This window comes from Anomalospiza imberbis, chromosome 6, assembly GCF_031753505.1.
Source record: "Anomalospiza imberbis isolate Cuckoo-Finch-1a 21T00152 chromosome 6, ASM3175350v1, whole genome shotgun sequence".
NCBI lineage: Eukaryota > Metazoa > Chordata > Aves > Passeriformes > Viduidae > Anomalospiza > Anomalospiza imberbis.
Genome location: NC_089686.1, coordinates 2,789,524 through 2,809,966, shown reverse-complemented (window position 1 = coordinate 2,809,966; position 20,443 = coordinate 2,789,524). Strand labels below are relative to the sequence as shown.

Sequence of the window (20,443 nt, the reverse complement as noted above, 5' to 3'; positions counted from 1 at the left end):
ATAAGCATAAGGTTTGGGATTATTCTGATTCTTCTTTTTTTTTTTTTTTCAAAGAAATAATCCATTTTCAGACAAGGATTTTGTGTTTAACTTCCTGGCTTCCATTAAAACATCATCTGTCCAAAGATATTTTTGCTGTTAAAGAAGGCTTCACAAGCAGTTTACAAGATAATGTAGAAAAGCAAAGACTGATTTTTTTTTTCCCCCAAAGGATCCTACAAGTGAAAGTTTGTTGATAGTATATGGGAGAGGATTATTGGTGTAGCTTTGCCTTTTCCTTATTCCACAGCAGCCAGTGTTGGCTGTTGCCAAATCGGGTACTGGACCTTTGATCTGCATCCCCTTGGTAACTTCTCTGATGCAAATTGGATTTGGAATTTCATGTACAACAGCAATTTGAGGATACTTTCCTATTTAAAGTAGCTGATTTAAGTATATTCAGACTTCAATCCAAACGTGGTCATGTTCAGCTCCAGCTACTCCAGAATTTTCCTGGATTATCTGGGACAATTGGTTCCACTCTGCAATTATTAACTTCACTTAGTTTTAAAATAAAGAAATGCAAGATGCTTTTCTACATCTAAGTGGACAAAGATAAATAAATAATCATCAGGAAAATATTTTTTAAATAAACATAACTCGTGCTTCGCACAGGGATCAACAAAGAGCCATCAAACAAAACGTTTACATATCCAATTCCTGTTTATTGTGTTAGAATCAGCTTAGCTTTACATGAAGTTTGTCCTCTCAGTGAAACCATCTGTGAGTAACCTGTGTGTTGGTAACAACATGGAGTACAAGTGTTGTAATACCGGTGTTGCAGAGATGTGCAAAAGTGAGCTCACAAGCAGCTGTGCAGCTGAGAAATCTTCCAGGCTGTGAAACTAAAAGTGGATCACACCGTGACCCCACCGCTGTGTCACCTTCTAGGCTTTGCTTAGGAGAGGTATTCTGGATTTGAGGTTGGAGGGAGCTCTGGATGGGAAGGGTAACTGATTTTTATTTCCCAGTCTGGACTCCCAAGGACTGATCTTCGCTCCGAATTCCCTTTTCAGGCCTACAGATTAGAACCCCTAATCCTGAAACACTACAGCAACATCTCACCCGTGCAGATCCACTGGTACAACACGGCCAACCCCCTCCCTTACGAGCACATGAAGCCAAGTTTCCTCAACCCCAGCAAAGAACCTACCTCAGCCCCAGACACCGAGAGCGCCTCGGCGGTGCCCAGCCCCACCACGTCCCCGGTCATGGTGCGGCGCCACTACGGGGAGTCCATCACCAACATTGGCAAAGCCAGCATTTTGGGTAATGTCCCCTCTGTCCCAGGGCTGGGAGGGGACATTCGGCATTTTGGGTAGTTGCCAGTTCTCAGCTTTTGTTTCTGACTCTGTTGAGGTCGGGATTGAAGGCGCTTGGGACGATGTTTTGTGTTCAGGCTTAGATGTTTATTAGTTCTTAGTTGTGCTACAAGTCGTGAGTTCTGCTGTGTCCTCCTAGCAAGCTGCAAAATGGATAACTGTCTTTCTATACAAGGCCTTTTGAGGATAAACTGTCCAATTAAGAAATGACACCTCAGTTATTTTCACTTTTAACCCAATAACCACCAACCCCTGCCCCGCAATGGAGACTTTTTTATCCAATTACACAAAACCACCCAAACCCATGGAGAAGGAGGTGAAGAAGAAGGATCAGCCTCCACCCTAAAACCTCCATCTTGCTTTATATCTATTCCTGTATTCTAAACCCTTAAACTCTGAGTTTTCCACCCTGTGACATCACACACTTCTATTCAAACTCCACACCCACAATCCCAGTTCTGCCATTCCATTCTGGAAGCTTCTCCACGGCCTCAGGTCAAATGCAGAGTTCTCTTGGGGGTCAGAGTCTGTCAGCACAGAAAGTCTGACATTCTCAGCATCCAGAACTCCAATAGGTGGTGTCCCCTCTATCCCTGGGTTGGGATGGGAGATCCTCAGGAAGCTTTGCTGCTCCCTGGGGTTGGGGTGCAGTCCTAGGGAAACTTGACTCTGGAGATGGGATGGGAGCTGGGGTTGTTCACCTGGAGAAGAGAAGGATCCAGGGAGACCTTGAAGCTCCTTCCAGTGCCTCGAGGGGCTCCTGGAGAGGGACTGGGGACAAGGCATGGAGGGACAGGACACAGGGAATGGCTCCCACTGCCAGAGGGCAGAGATGGATGGGATTTTGGGAAGGAGTTTTCTGCGAGGATGGGGAGGCTTCTCTTTTCCAGAGAAGCTGTGGCTGCCCCCAGATCCCTGGAAGTGTCCAAGGCCTGGCTGGACAGGGCTTGGAGCACCCTGGGGTGGTGGAAGGTGTCCCTGCCATGGCAGGGAATTGAAACTGGATGAGCTTTGAGCTCCCTTCCAACCCAAACTATTCCATGATTCTATTCCTGTCCTTTGCACAGAATCAGAGAGTGGCTGAGGTTGGAAATGGCCTCTGGAGATCTACTCCAGCCCCCAAAATCCCTGCTGGCAGAGGATGGTTTCAATGAGTTCTGTAGGTGTCTGGCTTGGTTCAATCCCAGCTGACATTTACTTTGAAATAAAAACCAGTTTACATGCACTGGAGTCAAAGCTTGGGGGAGCTGATGCAGTTCATGCTATTGCTGCCTTATTTTTGTCTGCCTTATTGAAGTAACATCCAGTGATTTAACAGTTTCCACTCTGCTTCATGGGAAAAAAAAAAAAAAAAAAAAAAAAAAAAAAAACCTAAATTGAAGCTTGTCTTCTGATTCCATTTTCTGGTATTGGCAAATAGCAGAAAAATCACACCGTTACAGTTACCTTTAACTCATGATTCTACAGCAGGAAATTCAGGCTGGTTCAATATAAAGTCTGTTCCTTTCTGGCTTTCTGAGTCAAAATAAGCCCTGGTTTAAGTGAGCTTAAATTGCCTTCACTGGAGCTTATACTTGATCATGCACTTGCAGTTTTTGTTGACTCAAGGCTTTTCTTTAGCTCTCTGTGTGGGATTTGGGAGAAGCCTAGTGCCAGGAGTCTTCCCAATCAAATAAGAATATAAAAGCAGTTTTTCCTCAAGTAGAAATATGTGGTATTTCAGAGCAGAGTGGCTTTTTTGGGGGGTTTCTGTAATAACTTTAATGACTTGTCCATGAGGTGGCAGCAGAGTCGGGATAAAACAGGACAAAACTACTCTTTAATTTTTATATCCCTCTTCCTGAGCAACCAAAATAGTCCTTTTAAAGGGTGATGTAGCATTTTTAAAGGTCTGTTAGGGCAATGGACCTAAGAGAATAATAAGAGAAATAATAGGAGTGTAAGAAATAATAAGAATATAAGAAATAATAAGAATATAATAATAAGAGAAATAATAAGAGAAATGTCTTAAATGTGCTATTGGGATTTTTAATTGCAGAAGGCACCAACATTGTTGGAAAGCATTTTTGTCTCACGCTTAGAATTTATGCAAGAGGAATCACAACACATCCTTCCAAGTACCAGATTTCCTTTTGCAGATGTATTTCATGCATCTTTTTTCCCCCTAAATACAGCTTCCAAATTACAGCTTTTGCTTGTACACGAGATGAGTCTGGGGATAAACAGAGCCTACTCCAGTCAGATGTTCCCACCCCAGGAAAGCACCAGGAGTGTTTCCCATCCCTCAGCTCTAATTAACTCTAGTGCTGCAGTGACTTTAATGTGCAGGGACTTTAATTTGTAGTTTGATTGATGCATCTTGGGTTGTTTTTTCCCCTCTGTGCTGGATGCAGGAGCTGCGAGCATCGGGAAGGGCCTCGGTGGGATGCTCTTCTCCAGGTTTGGCCGGTCCAGTGCCACCCCCCAGACCATGGAGACAGGAAAAGATGGACCTGAGGGGGATGAGAAGAAGGCCACGACTGTTGGGACCCCACCTCTGCCACACAGCAGCTCGGGATTCCTCGAACCCACAGGTGAGTGATGCCCACCCTGTGGATCCAGGGAGGAGTGGGGTGGGGGGCTGGAAATGCCATAACTGCACGTAACAGGGTTTGCTGTCGAGGGTTTGCCATGAAGTAATCAATGTGGAATATCAAGGTCAGCTTGGACAGGGCTTGGAGCAGCCTGGGATACTGGAAGGTGTCCCTGGCCATGGCAGGGGTGGAATGAGATGATTTTTAAGGTTCCTTCCAACCCAAACCATTCTGGGATCCTGTGAATCTGTTTCGGGGTTGAGTTGGAAGGCACCTTAAATCCCATCCCATCCCATCCCACCCTTGCCATGGGCAGGGACACCTTCCACTGTCCCAGGCTGCTCCAAGCCCCATCCAGTCTGGCCTTGGACACTGCCAGGGATCCAGGGGCAGCCACAGCTGCTCTGGGCACCCTGTGCCAGGGCCTGCCCACCCTCACAGCCAGGAATTTCTCCCCAGTATCCAACCTAATCCTGGCCTCTAACAGTTTAAACCCTCTTTTTCCACCTAAGCTCCCAGTTCCCCCATATATTTCCCATACTGAAGCAATCTGGCTTTTAGGGCACGTATGACTGGAAACAGAAGCTGCTCTTGTCCTGATCTGAACTGCTCAGAACAGAAAGTGCAATTTTAGCACCTGGGTTTTTTGAAAAGCATAGGTACTTCCTCTCAGGAAATTCATCCTTGGATTTATTTCTGAGCTCCCCCTTGGCACTGCTGCAGGACACAGGTTTTTGTGGGGTTTTTTTGGGGTTTTTTTTGTGTTTTTTTTGCAATTGAGGCAGTCACAAGTGTCCTGTGACAGCATTCACATGATGGATTGCTGTCTGTTCATACTAATTGCAACAGATAGCCTGTCTGAGTCAGTGTTTGAGGGCAGGAAACTTTGGGCTGGACGTGAGGGAAGTGGAGAAGCAGGACAGGGAACATGACGGAGCTGCCGAGGGGGTCCTTTCGCGGGGGTTGGCACCCTGAGAGCTTCCTGCATGGATCCCTCATCCCTCCCTGCTGGAAACCCATCCCTGCTCCATAGAAGGAGAACGTGGAGCAGAGGCTGGCGGGGCTGGGAGCTGAATGATGCAATCCCCACCAAGGGCTCTGCTCACAGAGGGCTGTGCTGGGCTTTGGCTCCCGCCCAAGCTCCCGTAACGGCCTCTCAGAGTGGCCTTCCTGCACAGCCACTGGGGTTTTTTGGATAAACTCTCCTTCTTGGAAATGACTCTGCTTGTCTGCTGGTGTTCCAAGGCTCTGGCTCCCCGTCCTTGCTGCAAAGTGGGGCCTGATGCTCCTGGGGAAACAGGGAGCTCTGGGCCGTGTCTGCCGGGCTTGTGCGATGCTCCCTTTCCCTGCTCCTCGAGCCAAGAATTAAAATTCCTTCAAACTGCCTTTGATAAACGCCTGCATTTTTGACTCAGTCTGGGGCTTTGGCTTTTGTAGCTCAGCAGGCTTTTAGGGTTTTTTTTGTCTTTTTTATTTTATTGCTCCTCGTGGAGATTTTCTGACTGCTGAAGTGCCTTAGCAATAGGTTAACATTGGCCCAGTTAAAATGCAGTGGTAATTGCTTTGGATGTGGCATTAATCAAAGCAGCCAGTGAAATAAAAGGGTAACTGCTGAAATGTACTTGGAATAATTAGGATATTAAAAGGGCAGAGCTGTGGAGGGATGACTTTGCAGGAAGGGCTTGTAGTGTTGGGTGTAGTCTCCTTGTATAGACACTAAAAATGCAAAAAATTCATTTATTTCCAGAAGTTTCCTGGTGGGGCCTCAGCATTTGCTGGATATTTCTCTGTAGTTATCATAACAAGTATAAATAAATATATTTATAGAGTTACTATAAGGAAAACAGCTGCTTGAAAAAAAAACTGTCTTTTCCCAAGTTGAGAATCACAGAATCATTCGGGTTGGAAAAGACCTCTAAGCACAGAATTAGTTTCCTTTTTTTTTTTTAGCCGAACTCAGCACCACTCCTAGGTTTGTGCTAAATGCACAAGGTGCATTTTAAATGTATTTCTATATTATGAAATCTTGATTTAGTTGAGTGCCCTGTGAAACGTAAACACAGAGAGATTGTGTTGTTTGTCCAACGACAGAATCAGAACCCGAAGCACTCCGGTGTTCTTGCAGCTCTGACATCCCTCTGCTTTTCTCCTTCATTTTCCAGTGGAACTGGAGCACAGGATCGACTTTGAGCTCAGGGAAGGTCTCGTGGAGAGTAGATACTGGTCTGCAGTCACATCCCACACTGCTTACTGGTCATCTCTGGATATTGCCCTTTTCCTCCTCACCTTCATGTACAAGCAAGACCAAGAAGAGACTGACAAATCCAATTTAGACACCATTTGAATTTTTGACTGGGGACATGAGAGGAAACCTCAAAAACCAATGGCACAAAGCAGATGTTTGACTGCAGAGCTGCAGGACCTGTGGCACGGAGGTTTCAGGTTTAAGTGCATGTTTGGGGGGTTTTCCTATTTCTAAAGAGGAGAGGTTATTTGTATTTCAAAGCACTTTATAGTTTTCAACGTTTTGCAGTGCTGAATTCGACCTGAAAGGATTCCAAATTCCTGTCAACGTGGACTGTACAAAGAGCCAAGACAGCATTGTAGCATCCCGTGAGCAGTTGTGCTTGGGTGACATCCTTGTTAATGACCATGATTGCTGTTTAGTTCATTAAAATATTAAAAAAAAAAAATTAGTGGATTAAAAAAAAAAAACAAAGCAACAACAACAACAAACCAAACCTAAATTTATTTCCATTAACAAAAACGAAAAAAATACATGTTCAGTACAAACCTAAACCTGCCATGTGCTGATGTTTTATGTACCTGTGAATAACAAGCAGTGGTGTCATTTTTCCAGGACTTTATTCAGCTCCACATCCAGTTATCCCCACACTGGAAGCCCATTCTGACTGCTGGCTTCTGAGGGCCTATCCGACATGACACATTTAGAAACTAATGCTGAACAGAAAAAAAAAAATTTAAAAAAAAAGCATGAGGCAAATATTTGGAATACTGTAATTATAATTTATTATTCTCTCTAATCGTTTCATTTTATTCCAGTGTATAAAACATTACTTTTTTACTGATTTCTTTTGACATAATTTAAGAACCACATTTATTTTCTACAGTGTTAAGACTTTTTCTCAGAAATACATATCTTTGTACTACTATTCAAATGAATATATGGACACTGTGGCACACTTTAAGTATTTTTTCATTAAAAATAAATATTTGTGGTTTCACACAAATGACATCAGTCACGTTCTTCTCAGAGGTAAGTGCTTTTGCTCTTTCAGGTTCCAAGTGTTTCTCAGGCACGAGGTTGGTTTGCAGAGGATCCAGCTGTCCTTTGTTTACCATAATTAAATCCATACATGTGTGTGTTTGTATAAAAACATATGGATGTGTATATTTATGTGCAGGGGGAGAGAGGCAGCGTAAAATAAACTTGGTGAGGCCTGAGAATACCAACATTTAGATTAGGTTTGTATCTGAAACTAATTCAGAAGTCAGGAGGGAAGTGTTGGGATGAAAGGGAATAATCTCCAGATGAAACACCGGAGGGTCATTGCTGAGATTTTAGAGCAACGTGGAAGGCTCTGGAGCAGAAGTGTTGGATATTTGCCCTCAGAGCTGCCTCTGCCTGAGGGATTTAGGATCTGGATGGCACATGTGGGAGCTGCAGAGCCTAAACTTCAGTTAAAATAGCAAAAAACTCGGGCTGTGGTGTTGGTGAATCGTTGTGTTCTCAGTGTAAACAGATGTGGCAACATCAGCCCTGAACAGTGGCTGGAGCTGTGGAAACCCCTGAGTTCCCTGCCTGGGGGGGAAGAGGGTGGCTCTTCTCCCAAATTATTTTTATTTGGGCTGCTCCTTCCGTGACAGAATTGGGAGTTTGGATTCTCTGGTAATCCAGGGATTTAGGAATAATTCTGAAGGGGGGAAAACAAAGAAAAAGGGAAGGGAGGAGTGGAGGGGAATGGGAAAACGACACAAGCAGCACTGCAGTGAGCCAATATCCAACATTCAGATGGTGGGAAGGACCTTGCTTCGGTGTGGATCTGTGAAAAATTCCATCTGGCCTCAGAGAAGTGGAGCTCTCCTGCCTGACCTGTTTACCCTGGTGGATGAGCAATCCCAGGAAAGGAAAATAACCCCCTGAGAGAAGGAAGCCTCTGCTCCAGCAAACAGCCTTGTGTTTACAGGACCAGGCTCTCCAGATAAGTTGTTTAATCAGCTCCTCCTAATGAGGACAACTTAAACACAAAAAGGAGAATCTCCTTTTATATTTAGAACGTGCAAAACGTTTCCAAATGTGCATGGTTGGTGTTTCAGGGCTTTGAGCTGGGTTGTGGTGCTGCTGCCTTCTCCCTTTCTACCGCTGGATCCACCCTGGATCCTTTTTTAAGGGCTGTAAACAAAAGGGGTTAATTCCTGCAATTCTTGTGGTCTGTGGAAACCCTGCTGTAGTCCAGGACATGTTTCAGATTTATGGAATAGCTGTTCCCCTGGCCTCAGAACGTGCTGGTACTTGCAGACTGCTCTCCATATAAGGGAGGAGATCTGACTTTTAGGTGCGTGCCCCTTGGAAAATCGGGGAGAAGGCAGAGCTGAGGAGTAAATCATATTGCTGGGAGGAGAAGGGATAATGAGAGCCAATACCTGATCATCCCTATGTGCTTTTCCTGATTTGATGGGTGTGTTTATTTGTGATTCTGTCCTAATTAGCAACTTCCTGGACCACCAGCTAATCTCCCGAGCTAAATTCCGAATATGAAACACACCTTGAAAGAATCACTGGAGATTCATTCTGAATTGTATGCAGAGATGTTAAACAGCCTTTCATCTTTTTAATCCTCAAAAAACATCCCTCATCCTGCTGCAGAGGTGAAATCCTCTTTGCAAATCAGATGCTGAAGGTGGTGGTGGAAGGGTTGCCCCATTTCTGTTGCGTGGTGCAGCACAGAATTCAAGTAGGGTCACGTCTGCTGCTTCAAACCTTCTGGTCAGATGCTCTGTGTCATAATATGGAGCTGGAATGTCCTGGTTCCCAATTACTGACTTGTTTTCTTCTGCAAGGATGATGTTGAGCTTTCCAAGCTGTGTTGGCTGGTGGTTTTTCTTGAGAAACCAAGATAAGGGGAATGTTCCTCACTGCTGTCAGTCTTCTGCCTGATACAGACCTGCTTCCCAAACCTGGCCTTGAGGTCTTTGTCCAGCTTTGTTGCTTACAATGGTTTTGTGACAAGGTCATTTTTGCAGATAATGAGCATGAATTTTATTATTTTTCCTAATTCTGTCCCTTTGCTCCTAATTATTCTGTCCTGGTTCTGCTGCAGCTTCCTCTCCATTTGCATTCACTCCCTCCCTGCTTCAATGCCAGAGTTTCTGGAGTCAGACACCCTTTGCTTTATTTCACCATGGACAGTCTGGCTGGCCAACTTCAATTATTTTATCTCCTTTCCTAATTAGTATTATCAGGCTGAGCTGAAACATATTTCACGTTCCCATACTAATATTTTGCCTGCTTGCCACCTGTTTTTCCTGGTTTCCTGCTGCCCTGGTGCTCTTTCCCACGTGCTTGGCTCTTGAGCTGATTCTGCTGTACCTGAATTGTTGGGAATTTATTTTTTTTTCCAAGCTGAGTTCATGAATCACTGTGTGGACTGTTTGCACTGAGTTAGTTAATGTATATTTGTGTGCCCTCTGCCAGGCGAGTTTATTTGGGATTCCTTGTTCCCCATTTTTCTGTTACTAGCTTGGAGATTAGATTTCTGTTTCCACACATGTTTTTTCTGCTGAATTGGGACTGCAGGCGATTGACCTGTACAGGGTCACCTCCCCAGGCTCTGCCAGACCTCTTCAGTCACCATCAGAAAGCTTTTACACACCAAGGCCCAGCTTGAGCTGTATTTAATAGCAATTTTCCTCCAAAAAAAAAATCCCCACAATTTCTCTTGGTTTGGCTTTTCCCTCCCTCTTCCACAGGTGGTTTTTGTGCTTTTGTGTCTTCTCAAGTGCTGGGATTTCATTGCTGCTGGATTCCTGCCTGCTGGAATCACCATTTGTTTCGTGCTTATCTGAGCATCCTCAAGACTTTTAGGGGAAATCTTGGAACCCATTTGAACCCCAAGAGACATGTCCTGCTGTTGTGATCCCCAAGAGTTCTGCTGAAAGCTCAGCACCAGCAGATCCCCTCTGGATGTGCTCAGCTCCCAGGATGGCTTTGCAATGTTCTCTCTCGCTGTGTTTGTGCCGCTCTGGCTGCTGCTGTCGGCTCAAGCCCGGCACTGACAAAGCACTTTCTGTCCTTGTCAATGAATTTTGGCACTTCAGCCAGCACTGGGGCTGGGCTGGGCTCTCCCAGGGCTGATTCCTTGCTCCTCATGTTTCTCCTGCATCCCTGGGGACCCACTTGACCCCCACTTTGCTATAGAAATCCAAAGTTTTGTGTTTCCCTGCGTGCCTTTGCAGAAGCTCCAAAACTGCCAGCACAGCTCAGAGCCTGTCAACACTTCACCTCTTCCAAGAGAAGTCCCGAAGCAGGGAGAGAAATACCTGGAAAAGTTTCAGGTCACCCTGGGGGTCAGTGCTCTCTGGTGCCACTGGGAAGCAAATTCCAGCATCAGCCTTTTCCCCTCTCTCCCTCTGCAGCTCTCCAGCAAACCTTTGGCCACTCCTTCCCCTCCGGGAGTGAGAAGCTCCCTGCAAAAACGAGCTGTCCCAGGAGCCATCTCTGGTGGTTTTGAAATCCTCGATGATTTATCCAGAAAGAGAGGGGTTTCATTTGATGATTCTGCGAGCATCTGCCACGGATTAACTCCTCTCTTTGTTTCCTAAATAAAATACCAGTTCTTGCAGCTACGCTGCCCATTCCCTGGGGCCTCACTGATTGAGGGCATGGACAGAGAATCTCAGAATGGTTTGGGAAGGGACCTTAAAGATGATCTGATTCCAACCCCCAGTGAGGCTGAGATGGGAGAGGGGAAGTCCAAACTTATCCAGCTCATTCGAGCCCCAAGGACCCCACATCCAGTTTGTTCTTGCTCATTTTATGGCTCTTCCAGTATCTCCAGAAAGTCAGGATCTCATCTCAGACCAGTCCCAGACTGTGCTCTCAAAGGGCAGCTCTGTCTCACCATTTCACTGCTCCATTCTGGTTTTCTGTTCCTATTCCTCTGCCTGCAAAGCTAAGACTGGCTGGAAACCAAAGCCATGGGAAGAAGGAAAGGAGAGCAACTCTGCTGAGCTTGGATTTGGGGTCTCTCACACCTTCCCAAAGCTAAAAATGAGGTTATGCTGCCACCAGAGAATCCCAGAACGGATTGGGTTGGAAAGAACCTTAAAGCCCATCCCATTCCACCTCTGCCATGAGCAGGAACACCAACTTCCACTGTCCCAGGCTGCTCCAAGCTCCATCCAGCCTGGACTTGGGCACTCCCAGGGATCCAGGGGCAGCCACAGCTGCTCTGGGCACCCTGTGCCAGGGCCTGCCCACCCTCAGAGCTGAGAATTTCTCCCCAGTATCTAAACTAAACCTTCTCTTGTGGTTTGGAGCAGGGCTGCCCTCTGTCACTGTGAGTCCAGCTGGGCAGGAACAGCCACCCCTGCTCCCGGGACAGGGGTTTCCTGTTGGAAATGCAAAATGGCAAAAACCCTCTGAAAGATGAGAAGAGGCAAAACATGCACAGATGTTTTATCTTCCCACCTTTCCATCCCGCTCCTGCTGTGCTGTGCTGAAAGTCCAAATGAGGAACATCCATTCTTCAAGTCTTACAATGCCAATGTCCTGCTCTGATGACTTTCCAGGATGTTTATGACTGGATTGTCATAAATTTGGATTTGGATAAATTTCTGGATTTGTCAGAAATTCTCACATTCGTAATGACTTTTAAGTGATCAGTACTGAAGTTTAAAAATAACTTTGATGTACTTTCAGCTTTGCTAGAAGCACTTTCAGTATGGAAATTTAAGTTAGAGTAATTTGCAAAGAGGGACAGACCACTTCCAAAACAAACTCCACTTTCTAGGACAAAGGAGAAGGGTTTTAAATTAAGAGGAGAGATTTAGGTTGTCTATTTGGAAGGAATTCTTGGCTGTGAGGGTGGTGAGGCCCTGGCACAGGGTGCCCAGAGAAGCCGTGGCTGCCCCTCAATCCCTGGAAGTGCCCAAGGCCAGGCTGGAGCAACCTGGGACAGTGGAAGGTCCCTGCCGTGGCTGGAGTGGGACTGGATGTTTTTTGGGGTCCCTTCCAACCCAAACCATTCAGCAATTCTATGATTCCATCTTCCAGTTGCTTCTTTACAGCCATTTGTTCCAGCAATCCCACCACCACATTCCACCAGTATTTTCCCAAATAGTTTCACAGCCTCTGGGCTCCGTGCTTTGGACAAGGTGAGATCCTGTTGGAAAAGCAATCCTTAAGGAGCTGGGATGTGGCCCTGGTGTGTAGCCCTCAGTGCTCTGCAGGGAGGGCTCACACTGAGACAGCAGCTGAATATTTTGTGTTTCCAAAGCCTGTTCAGATGGGCTGGTTCTGTCTCTTGGCAAACTCCTTGGGAATTCTCCTTTATGCCTTCCAGGCTGCCCCTCCTCGCATGCAGCCGAGTGTGGGGGGTTGATTTTTGTATAAAACTGAGGTATTAAAAACCAGCAGGAGCTAGGGAGGGAGGTGAGGCTGCTTTGTGGTGGCTGCAGGAAAGGGAAGAGGGCAGAAATGTTCCTCCCAGCGCTGCGTGCTGCGCTGTCACGGATCCACCTCCGCCTTGGAGACACCACATCTGCCCGGGGAGGGGAGGAGGGGGAGGCAGCCCAGGCAGGAGAGGAGCTGATTAAATCAAGGAGAAGTTTGGCAGCGCTGGGGAACAGCCTGATGTGGATCAGCCAGCACGTGTGCAGCACATGCTGGAGCTTGATGTTCCCAGCCGGAGCCGTGGGCACGCGCGGAGGGCAGGGAGCGGGATGGGAGCTCAGTTCTGCCCCCAGCACCCTCTTACTCACGGATTTCCTGAGTGGTTTGGCTTGCAAGGGACCTTAAAGCCCATCTTGTACCACCCCCTGCCATGGCAAGGGCACCTTCCACTGTCCCAGGCTGCTCCAAGCCCTGTCCAGCCTGGCCTTGGGCACTGCCAGGGATCCAGGGGCAGCCACAGCTGCTCTGGGCACCCTGTGCCAGGGCCTGCCCACCCTCCCAGGGGAGAATCCCTTCTCAATATCCCATCTGAACCACTTTCTTTTTGTTCAAAACCATCAACCTTTATCCCACCAATTATTCTTCTATTATTCTACTCTGAGCACACCTCCTGTTATTCTACTCACTCACCCAAATCGTGGCTATCCCAAGGCTTGTCCTGGTGGGATTTAACTCCTCCGGTGACGACACCAAGCCCAGGCAGAGTTGTGCAAGGCAGCTCATGTGCTGTGTGCTCAGATGGGATCTCCCAGAGCCCAGAGCACAATCTGTGTCCAGGGAACTTCAGGCTCTGCTCCCAGGGAACAAGGGATAAGACAAGAGGAAACAGCCTCAGGTTGCACCAGGGGAGGTTTAGAATGGATTTTAGGGAAAATTTCTCCACGGAAAGGTTTGTCCAGCCCTGAAACAACTGCCCAGGGGATTTAAAAGCTGAGTGGATGTGGCACTTGGGGACATGGGACAGTGGTGGCCTTGGCAGTGCTGGGGGGAAGGTTGCACTTGACCTTAGAAGGGTTTTCCAATCTAAGCAATTCCACAGCTCTGAGCCTGTCCCAGCCCTGCTGCACCATCTCTAGCCCATTTGCAGTGGGCAGCCTTTAAAGAGCAGCTGATTCCTGTCCCAGAGCCACCTAAACCCAGGCACTGATGGAAGGCTGAGGTCAGGAGGGGCTGATGTGGCAGCTCCCACCCAGCATCCCCAGGCTGCTTTCTAGGGATTATTCACTTCCCTTCCCAAGTCCTGGGGCTCCCTGAGAGCTACAGCTTTGACATCTGCAGCCACAGGGAAAAAAAAAAATGAGGTTTCAGTGCTTCTTCCTGCAGTGAATTTCAATTCTGAGTGGCCTCAGCCTGGGAATGCCTGGGAAATCTGCAGCCCCTGTCAGCCCCGAGCCCTGCAATGCGTCCCCAAAGGAAAGCAGAGTCACACGGATTTTGCAGCAAACGTTTTGCCAGTTCCTAGCTCTCCTTCATAATCCTGATGGCATTCTTGGCCTCCTTGGGTTCAGGATTTATGGGGACATGTTCCCAGCCTCGTGGGGGAAGCGGGAGCTCTGGCTGCAAGCTGTCCCTGGGTCTGGATCAGGCTGCTCCTGGGTTTATCCTGTGCTCTCGGGAGGAGCTGTGTGTGGAATCTGAGCAGGGATGGATTTATTTTGTGCATCAGTTACATCTGCAGCGCTCACTTGTTACTCCACAGCCAGAGCTGTGTTAAAATCAGGCCTTTTAAAGCCTAAAACCTGCTGCAAAATTTCCCCCCCTCCAAACAATCTAGTTAATTAACCAGCGAACTCAGCCCTGGCTGGCTCTCCCTGCAAATACCCCGTCCTCAACAAGATTTTTCCTTAGATTTGGATGAAATGCAATGATTGAGTCATGATTTTTTTCCCTGGCTCAGTTGCCGGAGCAGGGAATGTTGTTCACAATACTGGCTGTTGCCATATGCTTTTTTCATCAAGTTAAAGGGTGCAACTTTCTTTTTTGCTTCCCCCTCCACTGACTCACTCCCCAAATATGTTTCTGGTTAGGATGCCTTGTGACTTCTTCCTGACATAAGGTTTTCTAGTTTGCAGGCAGCTTTGGGAATCGCCTCTGTGAGTTCTAAAACATCCCAGCTCCCAGGAGAAGCGTCCTGGAGAGGAGGAGCAGCAGGTTACTTACCTGGAGTTTGGGTGCTTGCAGCCTTTGGGAGCTCTCCTGCCACAGAAATGGTTTTCCAGAAGCCTGGAAGTCCCACTCGGATACCTTTTGTGTGAGGATTGCTGTGCCTGGGAAATGCCTGAGGGAATTTTGAAGAGATCTCTCTTCTGGATGCTGTGCAGAGCCAGGAGTTGGACTGGATGGTCCTTGTGAGTCCCTTCCAGCTCAGGATGTTCTGTGATTCTGTGATTAGGTGAACTTGGCCTTTTATCTGTTTGCTTTCAGGAATTCTGGGAGTGAAGGACAGGAGATGCTGCCTGTGAAGGATCTTGGAGGGACAGACAGACAGACTTGTCCCTCCTGCAATTCCTTTAAGGCCACCTTGTGCTGACCCCCAGACCTTCCCCACTGATGCCAAATTCCCTTGGAAAAGGTGAGTGAGGAGCCATCCCAGTGCTCCCAACATCCCAGTGGGCAAGGAGCTGGGAAGGGAAGGAAACAGCTCCCCAAAAAAAAGCAGACTACAGATCATTCCAGTGGCACTTCCTGCACCTTGTGAGCATGGGGGTGACTGTCTGAACACCAGAGTCCCCCCATGCTCGTGGACGTGCATCCCAAAGTCCTCACAGCCCAGGAGATGCCAGAGGCTGGGAAGAAAACCCTGCTTCTCTTCCAGCTGCAGGAACTGAGATGCTGAGAGTTGACTGGCTTGAAGCCAGAGTGCCTGGAAACGAGCCCAAATCTTCCCTGTATTAGCTGGGATCTGACCCTGCAGTGTTCCTTGCCCTGCTGGAAACGTCACCCATGATCTCTGGAGCAGCTATCCTGCAAAGGACATCTCCTGCCTTTCTTTTTCCCCTCTTGAAATTGCTTTTCCTCACAGGACACCCCCATCTGTTTGATCTTGTGGGATGCAGGTGGGTAGGAACGAGCCAGCCTCTCTCTTGTAGCACGTCCCATTTCCTACAACCTCGCCTGGAAAGTTGACTCCAGGCTTCTCCACACTGGGAATGTTCCAGAGAAAGTTGTTCCAGCTGAGTGACCTTCCGGCAGCACATCCCTGGATGGTGGGTTGGTGGCAGAAGACACATGAGGACACGGCAGGGTGGCCCTGCCTCATCCTGGCACCTCTCCCAGGGAAAAGAAATTGGGATTCTCATTCTCCCTGCACCTCCCCAAAGCATGGAATCTGCTCTTCCCTGTGCCACCTGGGATGTCATTTGTCATGACCACAAGGAGGTTGGGTGTGGAAGGTGGCAGCTGTGGTGTCACCTGCCAAAGCCACCTGAGATGCCATCTCTGCTCCCAGGATTTGGGCTCTCCTCAGGAGGGGCTTGTTCTGCTGGACAGCAGGTGCCACCTTTCCATTGGGGTCTCTTCCAGGAAAGACAGGTCATTTATGACCAGCCCTCCACATGGGGACCTCTCCTTGGAGATCCAGGAGTGAATCCTGCAAGATTCACTGCCTAAATTCCATTGTGATTTGATGGAACTTTGGGGGTTTTTACTGTGGTTTTTTTTCCTTATTTTTTCCAGTGCTGCTATCACTGTTTTTTCTTGTCCTGGCTCTGTCACCATCCGGTGTCATCATTTGGGAAATGGAGGAGAAGGAGGCAGAGGTGTTTCCTTGCAAGGAGCAAATATTGGAATAACCCATCCTCGTTCAGCTGGCAGCATCTCCAGTGTCCCAAACGCACTGGAGAGCTGGAAGCAAAGCCTGGCCACTCCACAGCTCTGCAAGGAAAGACAGGGGACCAGAGGCTTGGAAAAAAACACCCTGGCAGCACAACCTCATGGATTTTCCCTTTAAGGAAAAAAAAAATCCATATGTGTCAGGATTTTGGTTTTTGGGTGGGATTGGGGTTTCCCTAAAGCAGCCAGTGCTTGGTGCAGAGAGCTTTGGGAGCCAAGCAAGGTGATAAACCCCTGACTGTTCATCACTTGACATCCCAAGGTGGGAGAGCAGCAGGGGCCTGGGTTGGGATGCCAAATCTGCCCAGTGCCCCCATCCATCCCTGAGAAGTTGGCACTGGACTTCCCACCTGTACCTTCAGTTCCCGGTCCCCAGGGCTCTCACTTGCAGATCCCAGCTGAAGGCAGGACATCCATCATGGGGAATAACCACCCTCCATTCTGATGGGACAAGGGGTGATGGGTCTGCACTGCCACAGGGCAGGGATGGATGGGATTTTGGGAAGGAATTTTTCCCTGTGAGGGTGGGCAGGCCCTGGCACAGGGTGCCCAAAGAAGCTGTGGCTGTCCCTGGATCCCTGGAAGTGTTCCACACCATGGTGGTCATGGCTTGGAGGAGCCTGGGATAGTGGGAGGTGTCACCCATGGCAGGTGTGGAACAAGGTGGGCTTTAAGGTCCCTTCCAACCCAAACCATTCCAGGATCCTACAATTCCATCTCTGCCACCAGAGAATTGCAGAACGGATTGGGTTGGAAAGAACCTTAAAGCCCATCTCATTCCACCCCCTGCCATGCAGGGACACCTTCCACTACCCCAGGTGGCTCCAAGACCTGTCTAGCCTGGCCTTGGACACTGCCAGGCATCCAGGGGCAGCCACAGCTGCTCTGGGCACCCTGTGCCAGGGCCTGCCCACCCTCCCAGCTGAGAATTTCTCCTCAGTATCTAAACTAAACCTCCCCTTGTGAAACCCCGCCGTGGTTTGGAGCGGGACTGCCCCAATCCCTCGGTGGGATCCCCGGCCCCTCGGTGACCTCTTCTCACCTGAGCCAATTCCCCTCTCTGTGCCATTCCCCTTCCCAAGAGCTTCCTGATGGCCTGTTAAGCCACTTCAGAGCACTGACCTGATTTTCTCCTTGTCTCCAGGATGTTTCCTATCCTGCTGCCATGGGCCTTGGCTTCTCCTCCCACCCTCCCACGGCTGCACGGCCGCGTCTCGCAGCGCATTCCTCCGCGTCGGAATCTCCGCCTTGCTATCTAAGGAGCTGAAGGATATTTCCAGCCCAGCCCTGCCAGAAAATCCTGGCATCCACCTCCATCTCCCGTCCTCCTGCACACACATCCAGCTCCTCGAGCGCTCTGATTCTCTGCCATGTTTAAACAACCATCACTGACAGGCAGCTCTCGATCCAGCAGGTTATTTTCTTTCCTGGCTGGAGGGTTTTTTTCCCCCTTTTCCAAGCCCCAGCTGGTTTCTGCAGTTTCCTCTCCTAGTGACTGGGTTGGACTCTTCCTGCTGAGTGTCCATGCTGAGATTTACCTGCAAGTGGGACTGGAGCAAGGCTGTGCCTGGCATTAACTTCAACCCAGCTTTGGAGAGAATTGCAGAATCACAGAATGGTTTAGAAGGGACCTTAAAGATCACCTGGTTCCAACCCTGCTGCCATGGACAAGGGCTGCCACATGAAGCTGGAATGAAGCTGTTGCAGCTCCAGCATCCTCCAGTTCAAACAAGTCAAACAAGTCAAAAGGCTTTTCTGGCCAGAGAAGGTGGGAGAGCCCTGCTGGCACAGAGTGGGCACAGCGACCACCCAGGACTCCTTTTTCTGGCTTTTAAAACCCTCTGATGGTGGGGTGGCTCCTTCATTCCCTCAAATCTGAACAGCCTCCCCAAAGAGCCAGTCTGAGTCTTTCTCCAGGTGATCGGTCCATTGCTTTTTGCCCATCCCTTGTGGAAAGGCAGAACAGGGTATTCCCTCCCTTTTCCATCCCTCCCTCCCTAGACAAACCCTCTTTTATCTACCTGAAGATGTTATCATCATTCTTTCTTTCTCTAGGGTAAACAGCCTGAATTCTTTGAACCTTTCCTCACTGGTCACTCTCCTGTCCCACCAGGATCTGCTGAGGAACTGGGCCTGGGGCTGCTCAGTGGGGCCCCCCATGAGCCCTCCTGGCCCTTATTTTGCAGGGAACGTGGGGCTGCACCAGGAGCACCACAGGACCCTTGGCTGTAGATACCGTGTGTCTTCCAGGAGCTCACAAATCACCCCCATTTCGTGGGATCTGGGGGATTCCCAACACCATTGCCCATCCCCAGCCAGCTGAGAGCCCACCTCCGTTTCCTAGGGGAGCTGCTGGTTGCTCCAGAGTGCTCTGCTCGGAGACGAAGTTCATCCCACCCAGCTGATTCAATAACATCGACCTGATTAAACCACTCTGCCCTGCTCTGTCTCTATTTTTCCAGCACTAACTGCATTACCATCCCGCTCTTTCCGGTGAAGGCTGGAGCTGGAAAAGCACAAAGCCATGCAGCTGTCTGGGCATCATCCGTCTCCCCCTTCCCCCAGAACAACAGGTTCCTGAACATGCTGCAGCTTCCTCGGGCATCTCAGGTGTCTGAGGGGCAAATAAAAGGTGTCAACCCCTTCAATAGATGGATTTTTCGGATTATGTTCCCCAAATCCCTTTTTTCAGCTCAGAACAACTCTCTGAGAGCTGCAGCGATCCATGGTGGAGAGATGTGGATGTGTCCAGGAAATCTGAGCTCGGTGTCCAACCCCCCCTGCAGCCTCCCAGTGTTAATTTCCCTTCAAAAGGAAGCAATTTGGGATTACTTTTTAACCAATGCCGCACATTTTTTAACCAATGCTGCTTTTCCACCCCAGGATCTGCATCCTCAGGGGCTGTAAGTCACTGCTGCGTGCCCAGCCTGGATTCCTCCATCTGGAAAATGGGGAGAAAATTGCTGTGCTTCCCTTGGGTGCAGCCGTTCATTGCAGGATATGATCAGGGAATTTGGGTGACCTGTGCTCACACACACGCCCAACACAGCAAGAAGAGCCGAGACATAGAATCCCAAAATCCCAGAATGGTTTGGGCTGGAATGGAACCTTGAAGACCATCTCAGTCCAACCCCCCTGCTATGGGCAGACATAATTGGTTTTGGTTAAAAACAAGACAGCAAAGATTTTGGGGGGCTGGAAAGCCCCATGGACACCCCAGTGAAGAGATTGTAGGGGACGATGCTGAGTGACACCCCTAGACCTGTGACTTGGGGTCTGGAGCAAATTTGGGTGCCTCACACGGGGTGAAAGTGTCCTTCTCCATCAGGGCAGCGCCCCCAAACACCCCACGGAGCCCCGTGGTGTCAGTGCTTTGCTCAGGGACCTGTTATCAGCCAGCTCTCACAGAGCTCTGACGTGGGAATCTATAAAAACTCTCCTTGGGTGCTTTTCAGTCTCTGGCAGCGCACGCGCAAAGGCAGCCAAAGCGGCTCTGGCCTTCCTCCTCCTCCTCCTCTCCTCCTCCTCCTCTCCTCCATCTCTCCTCCTCCATCTCCATCTCCTCCTCCTCCTCCCCCTCCTCCTGCCTCGCAGCTTCCCGCAGCAGGGGTGGGATTTATCCCGAGGGTGTGATTTATAGGACAGGTGTGATTTATGGGGCAGCTGCTATACTCGGGGTAGGCTTTGCAGCCTTGGAGAGCTCCCTGCACCTTGCTTCAAGTCCCTTATTCCCGAGGTTTTGGATGTTTTCGGGATCAGGCAATGGGAACAAGAGGTGGTGTTTCTGCTGCCAGCCTTTCCTTCCTTCTGGCTGGGCTTGGGGGCAGTGAACCCCATCCTCAGGGAGCTCAAGGCCACATGGGTCCTTCTCAGGATGCCACATGAAAGGGAGGTGTGGGATTCTGGGGGATAATTGATCCACAAGTGTGTCCCAATTGCTCTCCTCATCTGGGTGTTCCCATTCCCCTCCCTGAGCTGCTGCT

The 20,443-nt window shown here is 48.9% G+C and overlaps 1 protein-coding gene and 1 long non-coding RNA gene across 4 annotated transcripts in view; both read left to right on the top strand.

Annotated features, from left to right (window-relative positions):
- DDHD1 (DDHD domain containing 1) overlaps positions 1-6,653 on the top strand; it is a 64,971-nt gene extending 58,318 nt beyond the window's left edge. For all 3 annotated transcript variants that reach the window (XM_068194880.1, XM_068194882.1, XM_068194881.1), the window contains 3 exons: positions 1,056-1,308; positions 3,755-3,934; positions 6,097-6,653. In XM_068194880.1, coding sequence (XP_068050981.1) covers positions 1,056-1,308; positions 3,755-3,934; positions 6,097-6,278 — 615 coding nt within the window. In that variant the 3' untranslated portion in view covers positions 6,279-6,653. The remainder of the gene's footprint in view (positions 1-1,055; positions 1,309-3,754; positions 3,935-6,096) is intronic.
- A 10,375-nt stretch (positions 6,654-17,028) lies between these two features.
- LOC137476578 (uncharacterized) overlaps positions 17,029-20,443 on the top strand; it is a 79,744-nt gene continuing 76,329 nt past the window's right edge. Inside the window, exon 1 of the long non-coding RNA XR_011000445.1 lies at positions 17,029-17,095. This is a non-coding gene — a long non-coding RNA (uncharacterized lncRNA). The remainder of the gene's footprint in view (positions 17,096-20,443) is intronic.